We start from the raw sequence: 25,638 nt of genomic DNA, 5'->3' as shown, positions 1-25,638 counted from the left end.
AGGGTTCGTACGCACAGGGAAAACCGGGAAAATTTAGAAAGTTTCTTACAGCAGAGAAAAATTAGGGAAAGTCAGGGAATTTCGAAAATAAGACTGGAATTTTAAGTTTCTTGAAGAAATAAACTCGTTCTCACACGTACATTACTTGATATCGAACCTCCTTTCGTTTTTTTTCTTACTGAAAATCTTTGGCTGCTGTTTGTAAATTAGTAGTCGGACAGTAAATTAATTACTAGGTATGCAAAAAAATTGTCATCAATCAGCGGCATATTTCTTGGAAGGTTACTGAGAAAAATCCTATTTCCAGGCTGGAACACCTGGAAAAGTCAGGGAATTTCGGGTTCCAAAAAGCGTACGAACCCTGAATATATTCGTACAGAAAGCACGTGTGCACTTGCATATGTTGAGTTAATAGTTTAAATTTTGATCGCTTTGGTTAACCTGTAAACCAGAGACAAGCAACGAGATACGCACGGCTGCCAAGGTTTTCCGTATCGGATTGCTCCGGATTGCAGACTAAAAATATCGTCAACCAACAACGATATCGAAAATTATTATAACACTTCCCTGGGAATTAATTCGTATATACACTATACGTTACGTTGATTACATACCTCATATTTATTTACGAGGAATTTTTTTTAATACAAATCCTCAATCAACAAATAATCAATACTCTTGGGCTTTTTTGTTCAATTAATTGATTTTTTATTTGTTTTTTATATATATATATATATATATTGATTTTATTCGTTGTTATTGTGATTTTTTCGTGGAAACAAATATCAGTACGTTTATCAGCTATTTTATTTTATAATCAAGTCTCCTGATTGGTACATGATCAGAAACAAAATTTGAACACTATATATATATATTCTATTCTATTTCTATTTTATCAAATCATGTGTACATATTACATATATATATATAATTGATTGATAGGTTTAATTATTTGACAATACAGGCTTGAATAATAAATAATCTTATTTACATTTACTTCTTACAGACAAGTTTCAAATTTTTTTTTTTTTCATTCATCCTTTCCAAGGTAACTCTTTACTGAATAAACAAGAGTTGATATATGTATCGAAATAATTCGTTAGGGCTTTGTATAAATTTAACGATTGTTAAAATTAAATTTATACAAATGGGTATATGGTCGGACATTACGATCCGAATAAACAGTCACTCACTTTCGTCGCATCTTTGCTACATATTGTGTTACATTCGTTGCTGAGGGGAATTTTTTTTTTTTTTTTTTATCTTTAACCATCGTACGATTACATACGTTCAGTATTCGCATTGCGAAATCTGTGCACGATAACAATTTGACGACGTTTGGCCAATGAATTTAATTGGATAAATATCCTTATTCAGTTCAATTCATGCATTGTGTATTTCTTTACATGCTCACGCTTACTTGGCAGAGTAAACTAATCAGGTTAAATCTCTCTGTGTGGTGATAATACCTGTTTTAATGCAAGACTAGTACAGTTCTAGGCATCGGGTATATGCTTTTTCATATTTCAAATGATTTACTTATTATAATCATTTTCAGATTCAATTATTACGGCTTTTGGTATTCTCGAAATGATTCGATAGTATGATGCCTAACGTTTGACGTTTTTCCAATTTCATATTTATCCAAATTTTTTTTCTATCTTTCAATCTTTCGAAGCAAATAATATTTTTCACCGATGTATTTGGCGCGAGGCCTGAAACAACTGGGAACGTTCGTATATTTTCGTATTTATAACAAAAATAAATATATAGCGTAATATACCGTTAACGTAACGTAACAACGCGAAAAGATGCTAAGGCTATTGCTTTTCGATCTTATTGTTCTCACTTGTGAAAATAATAATTATTTGCTCTGTGGGCAAGTATATATAACGTACATACGCATTATTTAAGTAACGAAAATACTTTAAATGTGTGATAATACGTGTGTAATTGGAAATGAGGGGGTGTAATACGCGAAATTAAACTCATACTATCGGGAGATGAAATATCCGTATTCTGCGTTCTTTTTTTTTTTTTTAACTCTGTGCAACGCGATTGCCTCTTTTTCTGTTAAAAATATCCTATTTTTTTCTCTAGTAAGTAAAGTTACAAATGAGACGATAGTTTCTTACGGTTGGATAAGAAGAGCGTAGAATAATTTGAATCGCGTACGTTCGTATTCGTACAATAAGTAGATAGTCTGAGAGTTTGCTTTGCTGTCTCCGTTGAAAACTAATTATGTTCAATTAACTAGCGGTGAAGAAATATCCATGTTTGCGAAATATGAGAATTAATGCTTACTTTTCACCTATTCCAACTATTATATTATGTCGTAATTGACGAACTTGCGGCATATTTAGTATTCAACCGGAAATTCGGTGAAAAATTACTTAGCATTTCTTATTGACACTGTTGCTGATTGTACAGGTTGAATTGCGCACGTATAGTTATAAGAATGAGAATGAAAATTGAACAGACCGTTCAATTCTGCCATTGCATTTGATTTCATGCTATAATTTATTTGTACGAGTGTTACGCGATTATCTTCAAGGTTAAGCAATCGGAGTTGATAACGAGCGACTCTTTCTTAATCAATACATTATACACATAATGTCTATTCATGTTTTTTTTTAACTTATCGAATGTTTGTTGCAATATTTATTTTTATTACCAGTATTACGTTATTTATTGGTCATTAAGTATACTTGTTGTTACAAATGTTTATTCTTGTTTGCAGAAAATGGTTCTTCAACCGGTGTGCAGCCAACAATTGTCAAAGCGCCAAAAGACAGAAGAAAAATCAATCAAAAGGTAAGATTTTCATTAGAATCATTGATTATTCCAGTCTAATAGATTCCACAGGTCTTTGCAAAATTTTTGACTACATCGGTTGGGAAATTTAAAATATAATATCTTGAGTTACTGTACCAGTTCTGTGTTCGATTGAGTGAATTTTCCCGATTGCTACTCTTTTGATAAATTGATCGGATCACGATCCTGGTTTCGCTACGTGGTGATTTATTTTCAGATTTCACTCAACGCTTCAGAAACTATCTGCGGTGATAATCATTTTTAGTAAATCTATTTATAAACTACTCACCGTGTCCCAGAGTTTTTACTACTCATACTCGGTTTGGAAATTTCCATAATACCTTGGCAGTGTTTGTATAGTTACGTGTTTAATAAATTTGCCCGAGTATTGTTAGACTCAACATTTCTTTAACTCGTTTGTCATCGCAGCAAATCACCATTCCCGCTTCTATACCGTATTTGCTAACTTCTATGACTTATCACTGTTTAAATTATCTTTATGTTAGTATTAACATATACGTTTTACAATATTTCAGGCCAGTGATTTTACCGATATTGGAGACTGGCCATCTCTTGGGGCTCAAGGAGAGGTGGGTTTCGTATTTTCCTGAATTTTACTTACCATTATTTAATTTAGAAAACAGACAGTAAAATTCAATCTCAACATGACTATCAGTGTACCTATATCAAACCTGCAAAAGCTAGAGCGTACAGATTTCCATGAAAATCTGTAGGTGTAGAACTTTTGCCAGATTAACACCGAACACCTTTATCTAAAACATGTGCCGACGCTGTATTATAATTGTCTTGGTACCAAATGTGTTCTTACATGCTTCTAAAAATCCACTATGATTTCATTGTCTTGAATATTTCCCATGCCAGTTAGAGTGTATTACTATCGGCTTTCGTGCAAATTAAAGGAAAAAAAAAACAAGAAAACTGTTAAATGATTAGCAAATCATAATTGTGAAAAGTTTATACCATAATTGAAATCACTCCATTCATTAATTTTGACATCTTATCGATAAGTCGATAAGCAGTACGTAATCTGTTATATCATTTGGTGATCATGATATCTTATTGATAATCAGCGGTACAGTTTATGCCATTTTGGTTTAGAAGAAGCCCACAATAGCAACCCAAAAACAAAACGGCGTCATCGAACCAAACCAAACAAAGGACAACTATGCTGGTCCAGCCAGCGAAGGCAAAGGCAAGGAAAACAAAGAACAAAATCACTTCCAAGATGATAGCGACGAACACACGGACGGCAGTGATAAAAAGAAAAAAGGTAACTCTACGTTAGAAATTCCTCGGTGACTCGTGAAAGAGAAGAAAGAAAAAAAAGAAAGAGTGTTCAATTACGTTGATTGACTAAAATACAAATACGCTAGCATTTTCTCTCGAGCTTGTGACACATTCCTACGCTCTTCACTGCTTATACAATCCACCAAGTTATTGAATAGTTCCTGATATCAAATTTCAGTCACAAAGCAGAAATGGGTTCCCCTAGACATAGATTTGGCAAAGAACAGAGGGAAGCGAGAAAGATCTCCGAAAACTCATGGACCGCGTGAGAGAAATGGAGAAGGTAAAAACTCTCGATTAATTGAGTCTTCCGTTCATTTTCGAAGAATTCTAGTATTCATCTCAACTTACCAAAACAAATTTCATTTTGCTAACTGTCAGAGGAGGAAAATTGGCGTGACAGAGATTACGACAGATCGAGGTATAGCTATAGAGGCGCACGAGGAGGCGGTAGTACTCGATACAGAGGGAGAGGTGGTAGAGGCACTCGTGGTACTAGCCGCGGTGGTTTTAAGCCTAGGCATGATCCTGAATATCCAGACTATCCTACGGACTACACGCAGGTATGTGACGTTTGTTATATGTTTGGGAGTCAATTTTTTGTTCCCTTCATTATTGAGATTAGACGATTAATTAATGTACAATTTTGCACTTGTAGTCGGAGTGAAACTCATCACAATTCTGCCACATCTAGCTGTTAATACGAATTGACAGATGTTATTAACTGTATATATTGAAATTTGGCATAAAACTTGGAAAAATTTAACTGAGTGGTATTAATTGAGCCTGATATGAAGTTAACAGAGTTGAATTGCAGGTGAATAAGTTTGGCGGATCTGATGCCTCATTTATGATGCCATATATGGGTACTTTCTACTTCAACAATTCGAGCTACATCAATTTGGATATGACAACGCTTAAAGATTACATTAAGAAACAAATGTAAGTCTGATTTAATAATGCAGGCATTAATATGATTTTTATTCAGTTCCTAGTTCATTACGTATATGATGATATTACATTATTTTGTCTTCTTTTCCCGACTTAGAAAAGAAATTCGACATGCTGATAAAACTATATCTGAAGAATAATTTGGTTTTTATACAGAATCAAGGATTTTTCTATAACCCAAATACTAAGGCAGTATGTATTTTCTATATTCCAGCGAGTACTACTTTAGCGAAGAAAATCTGATGAGGGATTTCTTTCTACGTCGTAAAATGGATGCTGAAGGTTTTCTTCCTATCACTCTTATAGCTTCGTTCCATCGAGTACAAGCGCTTACCACTGACGTAGCTTTGGTCGTCGAGGCTATTAAAGAGTCTGACAAACTTGAACTCGTTAATGGATTCCAGGTTAGAATGTTCGATATTTTGATTTTTTTTCACATCTGCAAGGCACATTATCATCGAATTATTCGGCTAGATTCTTGATACTAGTTTAATGACGATATTGTGCCAGATGAAAGTTGAAGGATTCGCTAACACCACAAGGACCAAAAATCCAATGAGTGGGGTTTGATAGTAGACCTTCGCACAACTGTTTACGGCTTCTCTCCTCACGCTATTCGATAATTTAATGCATTCTTAATCTACCCATTTATGGAATGTAGATTTATAAATTTTAAACTCTCGACTTTCAGGTTAGAACAAAGACTGAGCCTTTGAAATGGCCGATATTAGATGCAGCTGGAAATCCCGTTTATCCTCAGGCGCATCATCATCATCAGATTCCTTCGCAACTGTCGTCGTCGCCTTCACATCCCAGTTTCTTTCCCGTCGCCGAACCCTTGACTGCTATTCCTCCACCACCAATCCCTCTAAGCTTACGTGTACGCAATAATTCTAATTCTGTACATGGGAGACTTAGCGAATCAGATAGCGTATCTTCTTCAATAGGTGATAGTCTGAACCCTGACGTACCAGAGTTTGTGCCCGTTATAGTAAACAAGGGAATTGAGTCCTTTAATAATGACAAAGAAAATGTTCGATCCAAGAAAGAAGAAGAACGTCGAAAACAGAGCAGCTCCTTACCAGATACCGGTGTTAAACCTGTAAAAATATCATCCAATTCAGTGCGATCGTCAACCTTTCAAGTAAACGGAGATGATCAGCCGTCCATGGATGACGTTTGGAGAGAAGTAAGTATGTGACGCAGTTTTAGTCGTGAAGGAAATAATTTTATAGATTCCATCATAAGCTCAATTTGATAATTCGGATATTCATTTTGTGGTAGTCGGATGATTTGAATTGCGCAAGAGTATTTTGTGAGGATTCGCTAACACCACAAGGATTATCATCCGATGAGTGGGGTTTGATAGTAGACCTCTCTACACACGCTCTTAGCAGTGTATTAACAATCTAGTAACGATACTTACCAATAATGCTGCAGACACAGTATGATATTGGGCCTCGACCGATTTTGAAAAATTGTATGCATGGCTTATAACTTCGTTTGGATTGTGCAGGTGAGAAGAAGAGTGAAACAACCACCAAAAGATAAATCTGAAGACAGAGGAAAATTAGCGGATAACAAAGAAGAAGAACGTGAAGAACTAGACTTTCAGTTTGACGAAGAATTGGATACACCTCCACCAACAGGCCGACACAATGCATTTTCCGAATGGTAAGCACCTGCAATAAAATATATGACAATTATTCAAACACTCTAAAACATGATGATTTAATCAAATTTTGTCTTCTTTTCCCGACTTAGGAAAAATATGCTGATATATTTGCATCTGACAATGAGACTGAATTTTTTTTATGTAATCCTACCTCAAAACTTGCTAATAGTAAGGAATGTCTACACTTCACAGGTCTGAGGATGACGATGATTATGAGCTTTCGGATCGTGACATTAACAAACTTTTGATTGTAACACAGTCGAATCCCCAGGCAATCGCCATTACGACAAGAATTCCTAAACACGAAGGACATGATCGTACAGGTGATTGGATGACTCGTGTCAAGATGTCGCAAGATCTTGAGCAGGCTATTAACGACGGACTCTATTATTATGAAGAAGATTTATGGACTGAAGACAGACAAAGGGTAAACAACCTTTTGCATGTCTTATGGAAGTCTTAAGTCAGCAAATTTCAAGCAACTTGCCAATATTTTAGATTGGATCTGTATCTTCGACCGGAAGTTACAAAACTGTAAATTTGATTAGTCAAGAAGCTTTTGAAAAAATGGCACCTAAAGCTCCAAGAAAAACCAACCCTGAAGTTCCGCCGCCGCCACCTACCACCAGTGAAGATGAAATGGAAGTTGCTCACTCGTTGCCCACACAGGTATTTAATATCTGTCATTGATTAATTTTCGTTCGAAATTGCACTGATGCGGTTGCGAATACAGCGTTCAAATGGTTGCTTCCAATATTCAGGATCCAAATACATCTGAAGGACGTGGCAAGCGTGAACGAGGCGGTGATAGAAGTCAAGGCAACGATGTACAAAGATCTGCTCAGACAAGCAGAGGCAGCAGAAGAGGTGGAGCATCTCGTTTCTTTGCCGTAGTGAAAGACGAGGCAGCTGTGGATCCTAGAACACCACGCAAACGTAAAACGCGTCACAGTAGTAATCCTCCCGTCGAGCATCACGTTGGTTGGATTATGGACGTCAGAGAACATCGTCCTAGAACTTATTCGACCGGGTAATTATATCAGGATATCATATATTTTCCAAAGTTCCCAAAACTTCACATTATAAATCAATAGGCGTATCTAACATCTTTCTTTTTTTTTTCTCTTTGAACCTTGTAATATTTAGAAGCAGCGCAGGCACAAGCCCAAGCGAAAGCTACTTGGCAAGCAGCTACGGCAGTGCACCGCAGTCTTTACCAACGTTCCAACATCCAAGTCATTCACTCCTCAAAGAAAATGGTTTCACTCAACAAGTTTATCACAAGTACCATTCTCGATGTTTGAAAGGTATGAAATTCTTGAGGCTGCATGAGTAGTAAATTAATTCTATCTTTTTCTGGCTGTTTACACATGTGCAACTTTTGTTTTCACAGAACGCAAAAGATTGGGAATTGGGCAGTCTCAGGAAATGAACACGCTATTCCGTTTCTGGTCATTCTTCCTCAGAGAGAACTTCAACCGCACCATGTACGAAGAATTTAAATCCTTGGCTTTAGAAGATGCTGCTGAAGGATACCGCTACGGTTTGGAATGTCTTTTCCGTTTTTACAGTTACGGTTTGGAAAGAAAGTTCAGGCCTCAACTTTACAAAGATTTTCAAACCGAGACGATACGAGATTACGAAATTGGTGAGTCCGTATTTGAGGACGAATTTGATAAATGATTATAGTATAGATCTTATATATTTACGTATCCGATTTTTATTTGTTAATTTATTATTCATTTTTCATTTTTTAGGCCAATTATATGGATTAGAAAAGTTTTGGGCATTCATGAAATATTATAAGCATGCTGAAAAACTCTACGTTGAATCCAAACTACAGGAGTATGTTTCAAAGTTCAAAAGTATTGAGGATTTCAGAGTAGTTGAGGTGAGTCAAATTTTTATTGATCCGCCTGTATAATATATTCTTGATGAAATCTAGCATTGGGGGATACCCCAATGTTGTCGAAGTATGTATTCGAAGCTCTGTCACGTTTGATATTGCGGTTGACACGTTTGTTTTGATTTTTATTGTGTATGCGAGGAAGAGGTAAATAAAGACGACTACACTCTGTTACGGTTCAGGACCGACTACCTTTATTGCCTGCCTTCTCACATTCTATACTATCGTTATAGATACACACATTCGTACACATTCGTACATCACATATCTTACACCCTTCCCCGTTTTATTCAGTTATCAAAGTTGATAGAAATTATCTCCTCCTTCCTTAAATTTTATTATACAGTTTCTTGGAGGTGATTTCCTAACAATTTTGGCTTCCGACATTTTCGGGTGATGTTTTCGAAAATCCTTTGCCATTATTACGTCGCCTTCTTCAAAGTTTTCTTTTCTACTACCTTTGAAGTGCTTTTTTTGCATATATTGCTTTGATTCAACGTGATATCTCGTTTCTGGCCGTAATAATAACAAAGGAGTTTCCAGTTCTCTTTTAAACAACAAGTTGGCCGGAGTTTCATTCGTTGTTGCTTGTTTTGTTGTTCTGTATGAGAATAAAAACATTTGTATAGCAGTTCTCACATCTACTTTCGAGCTTTGTACAATCGCTTTGAGTTTACGCTTAAATGTTTTTACAAGATTTTCCGCAGCTCCATTTGTCGTTGGGTGTTTCGGCGCTGAAAAATCTTGTTTTATTCCTAATTGCTTGAGAAACTTTTTGTATTCGTCGCTCGTAAACTGCGTTCCTGAATCAGTTACAATATGGTTCGGTAGCCCATGCGTTGTAAACATTTCTCGGAATTTTTCTATCGTTGCTTCTGCTGATATATTTTTCATAATGAAAATTTCAGGCCACTTAGAATAGGCATCGATGACTAAAAGGTAAGTTTGCCCCAAATATGGCCCCGCAAAGTCTGCATGAAGTCTTTGCCAAGGTTGGCTTGGCCATGGCCATGGAGTTAATTCCATTCTAATTGGATTGTCTTTAGATTCAACACACCATTTGCAATATTTAGATTTATCTTCTAAATTTTTATCTATATTAGGCCACCAAACCACCGACCTTGCCAAACTCTTCATTTTAACTATCCCAAAGTGACTTTCGTGCAATTTTTCGATTACCTTTTCTCTTAATTTAGGTGGGACGATAACTCTCTGTCCCCACATTAAACATTCTTTTTCGACGTGAATTTCGTCTTTACGCAGTGCATATGGTTGCAACTCATTAGGCCAACTTTTAAGACTACAGTCAGGCCATCCTTCTATTACCATCCGCTTCACGATGGATAGAGTCTCGTTTTTAGCAGTTTCGCGTGCTACTGCTTTGAAATTTAAACATGTTATGTTTTTTGAATATACATAGTGTAAATACGTAAATCGGCCTTCAGTTTCTAAAACATCATTATTTTCTACATAATTTATCGGTAATCTTGATAAAGTATCAGCCACAATATTATCTCTTGTACTAATGTACTCTATTTCATAATCAAATGCCGATAGAAAGTAACTCCAATTTTGCAATCTACTCGTAGCCATTTTTGGTATATCCTTTTCAGGAGAAAAGATCCTAGATAACGGTTTATTATCCGTTTTTAAAAGAAATTTACGTCCGAATAAATAATCATAAAACTTAGTTACTCCAAATATTATCGCAGCTGCTTCTTTATCAATTTGCGAGTAATTTTCTTGCGCGGCTGTCAACCTCGTTGATGCAAACGCTATTGGTCTATCGCCGTCTTCATAAGACTGGCTGATATACGCACCCAGCCCTTTTGGGGACGCATCACATGTTAATTTTAATGGTAAAGATGGAAGGTAGTTTACAAGCACACTTTTTAATTCTATTTTCGCTCTTTTAAACGCTTCTTTGCAATTTTGATCCCACTCAAAAATTCTCGAATTACTGCAATTATGTAATGGTGCTAGAATTTTAGCACGATCTTTAAATAACCTGCCATAATAATTGATTTTACCTAATAATAACTGTAATTCTTTGTGATTTTCCGGTTCTATGCGTACAAACTCTAGTAGTGTGACCTTTATCACCGCACGTATGGCATACTACATTTTCCCTATACATACAATCCTTCACGAAGTGTCTTGAATCCCCGCAACGGTAACAAGCAGAGCCTTGCGGTATTTGTTGTGCTTGCGCCGTTCCTCGAGCCCGGCCGAATGTTCTTCCCCTTCTAGTCCATGTACGTTGTCCCTGTCTACGATCTCCCTCATGTTGCTTTCGCCAAAACTTTCCACGACTTAGCATGTGTACCTCTTGAATTTCCGCATTTGTTTCTTGCAATTTTTCTGCGCCTTTACTAGCTGCCTCTGATGCCATAGCTTTTTTTAATGCTGTTTCCAGATCGGGTTTCTCTAGTTTTAATAATTCCGCCGTTATTGCTTTACTTTTTAAGCCACAAATCATTTGATCGAGTACTTGCTCGTCTTCGTTCGTAAATTTACATTTGTCTGTCATAAACTTCAGCGCTGTGACGTATTCTTTTATACCCTCGCCGTCTGATTGCTTCCTGAGTCTGAATTCATATCTATATACAAGGTATGATGCTGGCGGTTTCAAATAATCTTTGACCTTTGTTATAATTTCTTCATAGGTTTTGTCCTTAGGCTTAACGGGCTTACATATTTTTGCGATCTCTTCGTACGTCTCTGCATTCACTTTACTCAACAAAATTGCTCTTTTTTCTTCAGCATTTGTTATTTTGTTTGCAATGAAATACTGCTCTAGTCGATCACAAAACATTTCCCAATCATTTTTGGTAATATCAAAATCCAAATTTGCACTATGTTCCATTATGCTTTTGTTTAATTGTTCATTTATACTATCTGGATCAACTATTTCGAACGTTTTTTTATCCACTATATCTGCTATCCGTATTAATTTTTGCTGGCCACACTCAGTCTTTTCTTTCACAAATTCTCGAAATTTTCTTCGTAACTCATTAATATTATCGTCTTCACCATCAATATTATTTAATTCACACAACTTTTGCAATTGGACTTTTGTTAAATTCTGGATCCATGCAGTCCCTTTTATTTCAATCAGCATTCCAACACTTTAATTTGGTTTTATTTCGTCATATGCCGACGAAGTTTCTAGAACAATGCTTTTATCCTCGTCGCCAGTTATTGTGTATGCAAGGAAGAGGTAAATAAAGACGACTACACTCTGTTACGGTTCAGAACCGACTACTTTTATTGCCTGCCTTCTCACATTCTATACTATCGTTATAGATACACACATTCGTACATCACATATCTTACAATTTTCATCGCTTCCAATCTACTGTATAATGATATGTCTTTGTAGGTTTTCAGTTTATTTGCCACGGTTTCGGTGCTTAATTTATTCAAAATCAACATGTATTTCAAGACATCAAAAACGTTCAGATTTCTATTGGCACCCGATAGAAACATGCGTTCGACAATCTTGGTTGGTATAAAAGAGTAACTTGAAACTGTCTGATAATTTACAGCCGCAAATAAACGAGATGCTCCAAGGATTTAGTGGGAATCTACGAAGCCAAGCTATGAAAAGGAGAAACAGAAGCGTTTCTGAAAGCGCTGGTGGCGGAGAAGCATCCCCTACTAGTCGAGTACGACGTTTATCCGGTGGTTCGAGTACTGTGACACTTTCTACCAATTCTAGTAATACTAACAATCACAAACGGTCAGATTCCGTAAATCTGTCGCAGTATCGAAATAGGGCAGAATCTTTTGGTTCGGGTAGATTGGGTCGTACCAAAAGACGAAACGATTCTGCATCTAACAGTCAACGTGATCTCACCAAGCAGCAACAACCCAGGAGTCGACACAATTCTGGCTCTTTTACTAGACCCCAAGAAGTAGCTAAAGGTCAGTCAAGATTATCCGTTAAATCTGAGCAACCTAAGCCCTGTGTTTCTAAACCTGAGACGGCATCAGTCAGTCAAAAATGAATAAATTATCAAGGGACCGGAGAACGGCAGAACGAGAAAATTTGATACTAGGGACTGAGGAACTTCTATTGTCCAAACAATTACATAGTAATTTTATTGTCTTTTGTTTGCAGAATAAAACGTTTTACAACAAAACCCATATTATATCAGTTTGAACGGAATTAAAATTGGCAAAAATTAATGGTGATTATTGTATAACTTGTTTACGTACGTAGTAGGGAGTATTCTGAGGTACTTTATCTGATAAAGTTTATCTCGATTTGAAAATCGTTGTATAGGTAGGTATGACTTATACTACATAAAGTACCCTATTATTTTTATTTATCATTTTGTCGAAAAGGTAAAAAATGGTTTATAATTTTTATCAATAACGTGAGATAAACAGTCCATTGATATTTATACATTTTATGTTTTGATCCAGATATTCTGCCTTTAAACTTTTTAATACAATTATTAACAATTTTGGGCAACAATAATAATGTTATTACGAAAAATAATAGATATTTAAGGGCGAGATACAAAAAAAAAATAAAAAAACTCAAAGTATAGTGCTATGAATAATTATAGAACTAATTCAATAGACGTTTTACGTAAATCAATTCTACAGATGAATGAATGGGTAAATATAATTGAAACTAAAAATAATGTATAAATGCATTACGCGCACTGATGTTAAAGGAGCGGAACGAGAATATTATTATTTTTCGGGCTTCCGATATTGCCTGCAACCGTATTTGCTGGCAAAAATAACTTTATTTTTTGTTACTGATGCTGTCTAGTGCCACGTGTTCGGCGTGTACTGTATAATAGAGAACTTTGCACATACTTAAGTATTTAATACATCTGCACTATAACATATTGCAATCTTTGAAATCCATGCTTAATTATCGTTTTGCAACGATTTGAGTCGATGATAATTGTAACTTAGTCAATCCTGTCTTGTTTTTAGAATCCCGTACGAGAAAGCTACGATCGTACTGTTGGAACAAAAACAGTTATTTTATACAAACTTTGTCTCTTAACCCAGCTGTGTTCCATATAATATATTACTCCATAAATCAGTATGATCCGGTGTAAATTTCATAATATTATGGTAGGCACATCCGAAAGAATTTTAACATTGAATTGTGTAAAATAGAAATGCAGGAATTAGGAAAAAACCACCACGAGACAACAAATTAAGTTAAATCTGAGTCGTCTAAGTCGTCTCAAATTGTTAGTTTATGATTACCCACTCGTATAAAAATTATTGACATCCCCGAGATCAAGGAAAAAATTTTTTTTAAATTTGCGTCAGACAGTTTCGGAATACTGTAATGATGACTACTGGTTTTGAAAAATTTCCACCAAGACCGTCGTAAATCGTAATTGATAGGAAAAAAAAAAGAAAATACAGAAAACATTTCAAAACAAGAAAGAATATTTAAGTAGTAACTACACACCTAGCCATTGATCAGTGGCAAAGAAACGAGGTGTGCATGATATAATATAATTACTACTACTAAAGTATAGAATTAATTTAAACATATATGTTATATACTATATCTAAAATATAGAGCAAGAAGAAAAGAAAAAAAAAACAAAACAAAAAAAAATACAAATGAATTAGAACGGTTAGGTTTTCGTGTGTATACAACGGGTCTATTTTCTGTTATTGAAAGGTGTGATCCCTCTGCCCACAGGCTGTAATATGTTATTGCTAAAAGAAAGGGAAGAAAAAAAAAACATAACATCAAGCAAATAGCATGTTTTTTTTTTTTTTGTGTTTTGTTTTGTTTTATTTTATTCCTATGTTAGGGTATAGAGACAATAATGATATAATATCGTATACAATTATTAAACCATTTTTTTGCATATTCGAACATTAATTATCACTATATCTGACCATGATGTAAGGCGAGGTACTTGGAAGCGTTGCAACATACTCTTAATGTTACCCAAATATTGTTTGCATTCGGCACTTGTAAAGAATTGGTACAAAAACTACTCAAATCATTTTTCGGGTGGGAAATCTTTTAGCAATTTGCTAAAAATCCTTCAATTTATTCTACATTGCTTAATTTGTAGCAATTTTTTTTCTCGTCAGATATCCAAGGATCTCAGATCACACATTTACATCCCTCGTTATAACTGAAAAATTGAAATTACAGTTCAGTTGTTTGTCTAGTTTTTTTCAAATTGTGTTTTTTTTATATATAAACTCATTATACGTCGACTTCTGAAAGATTTCAATTATTGTATTGACAGCCTTGTCACGCACTCGGTAACTCGATCCATAATCTGATTTTTTTAAACTCTGTATCGTGAGTAATCCATGTATTTATTATTGCAGAAAAGTGACTTATTGTGCTATTTATTATGCATGAGAACGCACAAAAAATTGACTTTCATGTTTTTCTAATTCTTCTTACTACTTTTAAATTAAGTCATTTTAAAGACGTTTCATGCTAATTCTTGTATTGAACACGAGGGTAACATCGCGGCCAAGACCGTTTTAACAATAGTTCATAAGAGAAAAAATAATTTAGACAGTTCCTATGATAGTCTGTCAAATCAATAGGCATCAAATATGAAGTTTCCAAGATATTTAACAAACAGTAATGAAAAATCGAATCAGGCAAACGAATGAATAATATTCGTTTTAAATGAGATAGCGTTTTTGGTTCAAATTTATATTTTAATACATTAGTCACTGTTTTAGTCACGTCACACTCGGTTCAGTGTAATCTATCTATAAGTCTATAACTTGAGTTGGCTTCGAACATCCTATTCTTTTTATGGAAATCCACGTCTTACTAAAAATTGGGTTTGTTAAGAACGGGTTATAGTCACGAAAGATATTGGTGATTGAACATTGAAAACGTGTCTGTAAACTGACTGGAATGGGTAGGATGGAGAAGGTAATTTGTCTGCGAATAACGCGCGCATCCAGAGATCACGATATTACAGTGGTGCGAAATGGAATGATTGATAAAATTTCAAAGTAAAGCGTGACGGAGAAAGGTAGAGTATAATATTGTGCTGGCAACGAATCTGACAGCCATAAGCATTGTCACGTTTGAAAAGAGTTGATAGCGCTTGAACGACTTTGCTCAGTCTTGTAAATAGAAACTAACTGCTTTGTTGGCAGCTTAGGATTAACTAGTTTTAAGCGAGTGACTACCGCATAATATCATATTATATACCCTATTGATAATATTAATGCTGTTAATTATAGACTCATAGATTCATATCTATTTGATAAGAATATATTATATGATGAAAATGCAAAATTATTAAAGTACGTCGTGGCACGTTTAGGGTAACGCAGTGTGCAAGATCCAATCTTGTTATCACTCTGGAAATTTGCAATAATTGACACCTTTCACTTCCGACTTGTTATTCCGATCGACGTGATCGAGGACACAAAAACGCTTTGACGTTGAAAAAAGGAAGAACATAACTTGCTGCCAGTATTCGATAAACCTTATTTTTTCACAACGTTTACAGGGTGGCCACTCGTCTGGAAAACCGGGAAAACCGGGAAATGTCAGGGAATTTTGTACGTCAGGGAAAAGTCAGGGAAATGTCAGGGAATATTTTGGTTGGTCAGGGACTTTTTATAGAACTCACGGATTTCAAAAGCCTTGTCCATAAAATTGAGATACTATCACCGCATCGTGCTGTATTAAATATCAATTTAAAAATTTGTATAAATGGTGGTGTATTCTTAACACTTAAAAGAAAATGTCCCGTTGGAAAAAAAATTTTAAGTTTATTTTTCAAAAAGTTACACATTCGTTAATTAGTCATAATTCTTCGAACCTCGATTTTCATTGCAAACAGCATAAATGTTCAAATAATAGCTCTAAAAATATTTCGCTTCTTGGAGCCCCTTCTTAAATATATACTTAACAAGACCAAGCAAATGGAAATTTTCATTTTTTGTCAACTTTCAAAAATCACAATGAACGGAATGAACAACTTTTAAAAACTTTTATAACTTTAATATATTAGGCCATACTTTACCTAGGTTACTATAGTTGTTAGTGATTTCTGCACAAATTGTGCATCAAAATGTTAGGGAAAAATAGTGATTTTAGTCAGGGAAAACCGGGAAATGTCAGGGAATTCCGTGATCGGAATTGAGTGGCCACCCTGGTTTAGCTATACTTGCGAGGGGAGTTATGTGTAGAAACTAAAGATTGTTAATTATTGTAAAATCAGACGTGATACAGTATATTATGTATCCTACATAGAGCGTGCTTCGAAGCGTTTAAATTTTTTTGCTTGTATAAATATACATAACTATTAATTGTAATCTACTCACACTGCTATAATCTTTAATATTAAAATTAGGGCTTATTATAACGGGTGGGGTTATAATGTTAGTAAGAACACAAAAAAAAAAAAAATGAATAAATAAAAATGAAAAAATGAAAAAAACGCAAATAAAGAAAAACGTTGAAAAAAATTACCTTGCACTCGTTGAAACTGGGAAAAGGAATGAAGAAAATCAACTGTTACCAGGGATTATGATTTATCGATCATCTTGCTTTGAAGAAAAGTAACGTATGGAGATTATCTTTTTTTATTTAGCCAACATCCTTTCAGGGGGCACGCATGTGATCCCGTCTTTCGCTTACACGATGCTTAAAACTGCCAATGTAAAGCGAAATATTGAGGAACACGGTATGTTTGAAATCAACGATCATTGCCTATCTATACAAAATATTATTACGATGAATAGGAATTCTCGACCTCGTATATAATCTATTATAGAATCTTGGTGATCGGTCAATTAAGTAAACGTATTTTTAGTTAACGTTTCGACCCGGATATGGGCCCTCCTCAGAACGATTTCAGGGTGGCCACCCGTCTGGAAAACCGGGAAATGTCAGGGAATTTTGTATGTCAGGGAAATGTCAGGGAATTTTTTGGTTGGTCAGGGACTTTTTATAGAACTCACGGATTTCAAAAGCTTTGTCCATAAAATTGAGATGCTATCACCGCATCGTCACAATTTTTCTTCTCTTCTTATCAACGATTATAAGCTTAGTTGTTGATTGTCACATGAATTCAGTAGTACGAGCAGACATCGGTTTGATTTATCTATGACCGTCGCTGCGTGTGGAGACGCAAGTTCACCGACGCCTAATAGTCTAGAAAAATCGAAGCCTCAGGTTTTTGGCAGTAACTCAAAAAGTAAAAGCGCTAGCCAAAATTTTAAAAAGATTCTTAAAGAGGAGGAAATTTCCAATAAAAAAGTACAAGCACCCGGAATTCTAACTTCAGTATTAGTAATTTTAATTCAACGCTGAACGTAGGGCTCTGCGCAACTGTGACGGCACAGACGCGCCGCGTCTAGACAGTACACCGCATAAAATAATTGTTTTGCTGTATTAAATATCAATTTAAAAATTTGGATAAATTGTGGTGTACTCTTCACGCTTAAAAGAAAAATTTCCCGTTGGAAAAAAATTTTTAAGTTTATTTTTCATAATTCTTCGAACCTCGATTTTCATTGCAAACAGCATAAATGTTCAAATAATAGCTCTAAAAATATTTCGCTTCTTGGAGCCCCTTCTTAAATATATACTTAACAAGACCAAGCAAATGGAAATTTTCATTTTTTGTCAACTTTCAAAAATCACAATGAACGGAATGAACAACTTTTAAAAACTTTTATAACTTTAATATATTTGGCCATACTTTACCTAGGTTACTATAGTTGTTAGTGATTTCTGCACAAATTGTGCATCAAAATGTTAGGGAAAAACAGTGATTTTAGTCAGGGAAAACCGGGAAATGTCAGGGAATTCCGTGAGCGGAATTGAGTGGCCACCCTGGATTTATTTATCTAACTGTCAAGAACAACAAAAATTTTTTTTAAAAATAATACTAGAAGTACAATCGGACATAAAATATTGTAGATGTAATACTCTTAGGGCTATTATATATTATTGGTTAGTGAGAACAATTTGATTAATTGAAAAAAGAAAGGCTTAGAGTGTTGCTTACCTTTTTTTTATAAAAGTAAGCGGACCAAGATGCAGTCGAATTCACAATTTACAATTTGTGGAGACAATGTTCTTTGGGTGACGGTAGTCATTGTCACTCTTCTAGTTATTTTACATGTAGGAGTCAAGTGTTGGAAGTCATTAATTAAAAAGATTAAAGAACTATGTTTCTTCACAGTCTATATGTCATTGTATTAAAAGGTTTTAAAGAAGGTCTTTTTAGCAGTAAAATTAGTTTGCAAAGTGTCCAAGAAGTGGAGCTAGGCTCTTTATGACTATGTTCCCCATGTCTAACAAAAATTATTATTGGTTGAACCGATTGGGTCAACGGGTGAATAGCGACTGATGGGAGAAACAAATATGATCCAGAGTGAAGGTGAACCTAATATAAACAATTATACAGAAAAACAGAAAAATGTTTTGTGAAAAAAAAATTATGTAGAAAAACTGTGCTATGGAGACAAAAATTTTTTATGTATCTAGTTGAGGTTAAACAATATTTGTTGTGTGGGCGGAGATTAGAGGTTTGTAAATATTACTTAAATGTTCAACATCTTGTCTAAGATTAACCGAATTGTTGTGTCCTACAATGTTGCAATGTTTTTTTTCCCAAAGTACCCCAGAAACAATAACAATAATTCAGTCACTGACAAAAAAATTCGTGATACCATGATTTAAAAAAAAAAAACAACCCTAATATTATGTTTTTAAAAGCGGATAAAGGCAATGCGTCTGTAGCTATGCATAGAGACTCTTACAATAACAAAATGAGGCAACAGCTTTCGGATACTAATACCTACAGAATTGCTGAATATGACCTGTGCAACTCCCTACAAACTAGGGTGAATAAACTCACGTTTAATTGGTTTAACTCCAAATTAATAAACAAAAACTTACACAGAAGCATTTCTACCTACAATAGTGTCCCCCCACGTGCATATGGGCTACCTAAAATTCACAAAGAGGAAGTCCCATTAAGAATTATTGTCTCATTTGTCAATAGCCCGACTTATGCCTTATCCAAGATAATTAATTCATGGCTCACTACTAATATCACACCTCCCACCTCTAGAGTTAAAGATAGCTTTTCCTTAGTTGACACAATAAAAACATTGATTATTCCAGACAACTATACTTTAATATCGCTAGATGTAATATCTCTTTTTACCAACGTTCTGACAGATCTTGCATTGCGCGTAGTAAACAATCGTTGGGCTTCTCTTGAAAATAAGATCCCAATTCCTCTTATTGAACTAGATAAAGCTTTAAAAATATGTTTTGATTCTGCAATATTCAAATTTAACAATGATACGTATGCACAATAATTCGGGCTGCCCATGGGATCTCCTCTCTCTCCAATCTTGTCAGACCTTGTCATGGAAGACTTGGAAAGGTCTTGCATTACCAATCTTGATTTTGATTTACCGTTCTATTTTCGGTATGTTGATGATATTCTTACTGCTGTTCCTAAAGAAAAAATAGATTACACTCTTAATATTTTTAACCGATATCATCCACGATTACAATTTACTATTGAAATAGAAGAAAATAACGCCATCAATTTCTTAGATGTATTGTTGATACACAACAACAATAATATCAAAACAGATTGGTTCTACAAAAAAACCTGGTCTCAGGGGTATTTGAATTTTAATTCTCACCACCCAATGTCCTACAAAATAGGCACCATCATTAACCTAGTTGACCGAGCCATCAAACTTTCAAGTACAGAATTCCACGTAAAAAATCTGTCACTCATATACAATATACTAAGATGGAATGATTATCCTCATGGCCTATTACATAAACATATAAATAAGAGACGCACCTACATCAACAACTTACCTGACAATAGTATTGACTCTGCTCCCACAGATGATAACAATAGACCTGCTAATACATATATTCCCATCCCATATGTATCTGGTCTCTTTGAGTCATTGAACCGTCTATTTACCAAACATAATGTCAAGTTTGTTGGAAAAAATTCAAACGATTTACAATTAGTCTTTGACACGGGAAAAGATAAGATCCCCATCGGCAAACGATCCAATGTTGTGTATAAAATACCTTGCAATGATTGCAACCAAGTTTATATCGGACAAACCGGCCGCCACCTTAACACCAGAATCAAAGAACATCAACGCAATGTACATGAGATTGAAGAACGTCACACCGCTTTAACAAAACATAGTATCAATAAACAACATACTTTTAACTACGACAATACAAACATCCTTTGTGAAGAACCCAATTATTATAAAAGACTATTACTAGAAACGTGCAACATTGTAGGTCACACCAATTCGGTTAATCTTAGACAAGATGTTGAACATTTAAGTAATATTTACAAACCTCTAATCTCCGCCCACACAACAAATATTGTTTAACCTTAACTAGATACATAAAAAATTTTTGTCTCCATAGCACAGTTTTTCTACATAATTTTTTTTTCACAAAATATTTTTCTGTTTTTCTGTATAATTGTTTATATTAGGTTCACCTTCACTCTGGATCATATTTGTTTCTCCCATCAGTCGTTATTCACCCGTTGACCCAATCGGTTCAACCAATAATAATTTTTGTTAGACATGGGGAACATAGTCATAAAGAGCCTAGCTCCACTTTTTGGACACTTTGCAAACTAATTTTACTGCTAAAAAGACCTTCTTTAAAACCTTTTAATACAATGACATATAGACTGTGAAGAAACATAGTTCTTTAATCTTTTTAATTAATGACTTCCAACACTTGACTCCTACATGTAAAATAACTAGAAGAGTGACAATGACTACCGTCACCCAAAGAACATTGTCTCCACAAATTGTAAATTGTGAATTCGACTGCATCTTGGTCCGCTTACTTTTATAAAAAAAAGGTAAGCAACACTCTAAGCCTTTCTTTTTTCAATTAATCAAATTGTTCTCACTAACCAATAATGTATAATAGCCCTAAGAGTATTACATCTACAATATTTAATGTCTGATTGTACTTCTAGTATTATTTTTATAAAAATGTTCTGTTGTTCTTGACAGTTAAATAAATAAATCGTTCTGAGGAGGGCCCATATCCGGGTCGAAACGTTAACTAAAAATACATTTACTTAATTGACCGATCACCAAGATTCTATAATAGATTATATACGAGGTCGAGAATTCCTATTCATCATATTATTACCCTGCTGGAGTTTGCTTCACTCTCAAAAAAAAAAGAACCTTTTCCAATGTGCTTACAGAGCAATAAGCTTCAATTTCGGTAGACTCGGTGATTTTATATGATACGTGGCCAAAAGTAAAGTTGGATGCTTGCGAGTTTTATTCTATTCGTGAAATTCTATTTGTAGCTATGGGAATTGTTATCGTTACACGATACCTTGCACCGTGAATTGCTGGCGTTACTTACCCCTATGATTTACAAATATACATAACCGAATGGTAAAACCGATAGTGATATGCAAAATATATATTTTTAGAAACACGATGAAAACAATCTCTCTTACTGCATAACGGCAGATAGATAATAACAAATATTTTAGTATCTATTATTTCTCCAACTGACAACTACTTCTAGTAGTTAACGATTTATGTCTTCGTCATTCTCAATTCCGATCGGCTCTTATCGAAGAACTACCGCAATTTTCACTTCAAATTTCGACTTAAGAATTTCAAATTTTGATCACCGTATTATCATTATAAGTTAATACATGACCCGATTTTTTTTAAATAATCAAATATATTTGTTCAGGCCTCAACTTTACAAAGATTTTCAAACCGAGACGATACGAGATTACGAAATTGGTGAGTCGGTATTTGAGGACGAATTTGATGAATGATTATAGTATAGATCTTACATATTTACGTATCCGATTTTTATTTGTTAATTTATTATTCATTTTTCATTTTTTAGGCCAATTATATGGATTAGAAAAGTTTTGGGCTTTCATGAAATATTATAAGCATGCTGAAAAACTCTACGTTGAATGCAAACTACAGGAGTATGTTTCAAAGTTCAAAAGTATTGAGGATTTCAGAGTAGTTGAGGTGAGTCAAATTTTTATTGATCCGCCTGTATACTATATTCTTGATGAAATCTAGCATTGGTGGATACCCCAATGTTGTCGAAGTATGTATTCGAAGCTCTTTCACGTTTGATATTGCGGTTCACACGTTTGTTTTGATTTTCATCGCTTCCAATCTGCTGTATAATGATATGCATGTCTTTGTAGGTTTTCAGTTTATTTGCCACGGTTTCGGTGCTTAATTTATTCAAAATCAACATGTATTTCAAGACATCAAAAACGTTCAGATTTCTATTGGCACCCGATAGAAACATGCGTTCGACAATCTTGGTTGGTATAAAAGAGTAACTTGAAACTGTCTGATAATTTACAGCCGCAAATAAACGAGATGCTCCAAGGATTTAGTGGGAATCTACGAAGCCAAGCTATGAAAAGGAGAAACAGAAGCGTTTCTGAAAGCGCTGGTGGCGGAGAAGCATCCCCTACTAGTCGAGTACGACGTTTATCTGGTGGTTCGAGTACTGTGACACTTTCTACCAATTCTAGTAATACTAACAATCACAAACGGTCAGATTCCGTAAATCTGTCGCAGTATCGAAATAGGGCAGAATCTTTTGGTTCGGGTAGATTGGGTCGTACCAAAAGACGAAACGATTCTGCATCTAACAGTCAACGTGATCTCACCAAGCAGCAACAACCCAGGAGTCGACACAATTCTGGCTCTTTTACTAGACCCCAAGAAGTAGCTAAAGGTCAGTCAAGATTATCCGTTAAATCTGAGCAACCTAAGCCCAGTGTTTCTAAACCTGAGACGGCATCAGTCAGTCAAAAATGAATAAATTATCAAGGGACCGGAGAACGGCAGAACGAGAAAATTTGATACTAGGGACTGAGGAACTTCTATTGTCCAAACAATTACATAGTAATTTTATTGTCTTTTGTTTGCAGAATAAAACGTTTTACAACAAAACCCATATTATACCAGTTTGAATCGGAATTACAATTGGCAAAAATTAATGGTGATTATTGTATAACTTGTTTACGTACGTAGTAAGGAGTATTCTGAGGTACTTTAGCTGATAAAGTTTATCTCGATTTGAAAATCGTTGTATAGGTAGATATGACTTATACTGCACAAAGTACCCTATTATTTTTATTTATCATTTTGTTGAAAAGGTAAAAAATGGTTTATAATTTTTATTAATAACGTGAGATAAACAGTCCATTGATATTTATACATTTTATATTTTGATCCAGATATTCTGCCTTTAAACTTTTTAATACAATTATTAACAATTTTGGGCAACAATAATAATGTTATTACGAAAAATAATAGATATTTAAGGGGAAGATACAAAAGAAAAATAAAAAAACTCAAAGTATAGTGCTATGAATTATAGATTTAATTCAATAGACGTTTTACGTAAATCAATTCTACAGATGAATGAATGGGTAAATATAATTGAAACTAAAAATAATGTACAAATGCATTACGCGCACTGATGTTAAAGGAGCGGAACAAGAATATTATTATTTTCCGGGCTTCCGATATTGCCTGCAACCGTATTTGCTGGCAAAAATAACTTTATTTTTTGTTACTGACGCTGTCTAGTGCCACGTGTTCGGCGTGTACTGTATAATAGACAACTTTGCACATACTTGAGTGTTTACTACATCTGCACTATAACATATTGCAATATTTGAAATCCATGCTTAATTATCGTTTTGCAACGATTTGAGTCGATGATAATTGTAACTTAGTCAATCCTGTCTTGTTTTTAGAATCCAGTACGAGAAAGCTACGATCGTACTGTTGGAACAAAAACAGTTACTATATACAAACCTTGTCTCTTAACCCAGCTGTGTTCCATATATTACTCCATAAATCAGTATGATCCGGTGTAAATTTCATAATATTATGGTAGGCACATCCGAAAGAATTTTAACATTGAATTGTGTAAAATAGAAATGCAGAAATTAGGAAAAAACCACCATGAGACAACAAATTAAGTTAAATCTGAGTCGTCTAAGTCGTCTCAAATTGTTAGTTTATGATTACCCACTCGTATAAAAATTATTGACATCCGCGAGATCAAGGAAAAATTTTTTTTTAAATTTGCGTCAGACAGTTTCGGAATACTGTAATGATGACTACTGGTTTTGAAAAATTTCCTCCAAGACCGTCGTAAATCGTAATTGATAGGAAAAAAAAAGAAAATACATAAAACATTTCAAAACAAGGAAGAATATTTAATTAGTAACTACACACCTAGCCATTGATCAGTGGCAAAGAAACGAGGTGTGCATGATATAATATAATTACTACTACTAAAGTATAGAATTAATTTAAACATATATATTATATACTATATCTAAAATATAGAGCAAGAAGAGAAAAAACAAAAAAAAAATACAAATGAATGAAAAACAAAACTTAATACATTATTACAAATGAATTAGAACGGTTAGGTTTTCGTGCGTATACAACGGGTCTATTTTCTGTTATTGAAAGGTGTGATCCCTCTGCCCACAGGCTGTAATATGTTATTGCTAAAAGAAAGGGAAGAAAAAAAAAACATAACATCAAGCAAATAGCATTTTTTTTTTTTTTTGTGGCGTTGCAACATACTCTTAATGTTAACCAAATATTGTTTGCATTCGGCACTTGTAAAGAATTGGTACAAAAACTACTCAAATCATTTTTCGGGTGGGAAATCTTTTAGCAATTTGCTAAAAATCCTTCAATTTATTCTACATTGCTTAATTTGTAGCAATTTTTTTTCTCGTCAGATATCCAAGGATCTCAGATCACACATTTACATCCCTCGTTATAACTGAAAAATTGAAATTACAGTTCAGTTGTTTGTCTAGTTTTTTTCAAATTGTGTTTTTTTTATATATAAACTCATTATACGTCGACTTCTGAAAGATTTCAATTATTGTATTGACAGCCTTGT

At 34.5% G+C, this 25,638-nt stretch overlaps 2 protein-coding genes across 8 annotated transcripts in view; both read left to right on the top strand.

The window, feature by feature from the left end:
• The window catches only part of LOC124221780 (La related protein), a 35,310-nt gene extending 16,362 nt beyond the window's left edge, over positions 1-18,948 (top strand). For 4 of the 7 annotated variants that reach the window (XM_046632078.2, XM_046632075.2, XM_046632081.2 and 1 more), the window contains 16 exons: positions 2,741-2,814; positions 3,351-3,404; positions 3,934-4,105; positions 4,301-4,405; positions 4,504-4,685; positions 4,940-5,064; positions 5,288-5,477; positions 5,765-6,262; positions 6,590-6,747; positions 6,941-7,175; positions 7,247-7,417; positions 7,510-7,778; positions 7,895-8,055; positions 8,142-8,396; positions 8,506-8,639; positions 12,203-18,948. In XM_046632078.2, the coding sequence (XP_046488034.1) occupies positions 2,741-2,814; positions 3,351-3,404; positions 3,934-4,105; positions 4,301-4,405; positions 4,504-4,685; positions 4,940-5,064; positions 5,288-5,477; positions 5,765-6,262; positions 6,590-6,747; positions 6,941-7,175; positions 7,247-7,417; positions 7,510-7,778; positions 7,895-8,055; positions 8,142-8,396; positions 8,506-8,639; positions 12,203-12,664 (3,245 nt within the window). In that variant the 3' untranslated portion in view covers positions 12,665-18,948. The remainder of the gene's footprint in view (positions 1-2,740; positions 2,815-3,350; positions 3,405-3,933; positions 4,106-4,300; positions 4,406-4,503; positions 4,686-4,939; positions 5,065-5,287; positions 5,478-5,764; positions 6,263-6,589; positions 6,748-6,940; positions 7,176-7,246; positions 7,418-7,509; positions 7,779-7,894; positions 8,056-8,141; positions 8,397-8,505; positions 8,640-12,202) is intronic. The other 3 variants (XM_046632077.2, XM_069137048.1, XM_069137047.1) reach the window with 2 other exon arrangements.
• Positions 18,949-20,739: 1,791 nt separating this feature from the next.
• Positions 20,740-25,403, top strand: LOC138191128 (la-related protein 1-like). Its single transcript, XM_069137110.1, has 4 exons — positions 20,740-20,813; positions 22,408-22,460; positions 22,570-22,703; positions 23,055-25,403. The coding sequence occupies exons 1-4, from the start codon at positions 20,740-20,742 to the stop codon at positions 23,514-23,516; spliced, it is 723 nt and encodes a 240-aa protein (XP_068993211.1). The 3' UTR covers positions 23,517-25,403.
• Positions 25,404-25,638: the final 235 nt, after the last annotated feature.

Source organism: Neodiprion pinetum, chromosome 6 (assembly GCF_021155775.2).
Source record: "Neodiprion pinetum isolate iyNeoPine1 chromosome 6, iyNeoPine1.2, whole genome shotgun sequence".
Classification (NCBI taxonomy): Eukaryota; Metazoa; Arthropoda; class Insecta; order Hymenoptera; family Diprionidae; genus Neodiprion; species Neodiprion pinetum.
The sequence above is the reverse complement of the archived record's forward strand: the minus strand, read 5'-3'. Positions and strand labels throughout refer to the sequence as shown.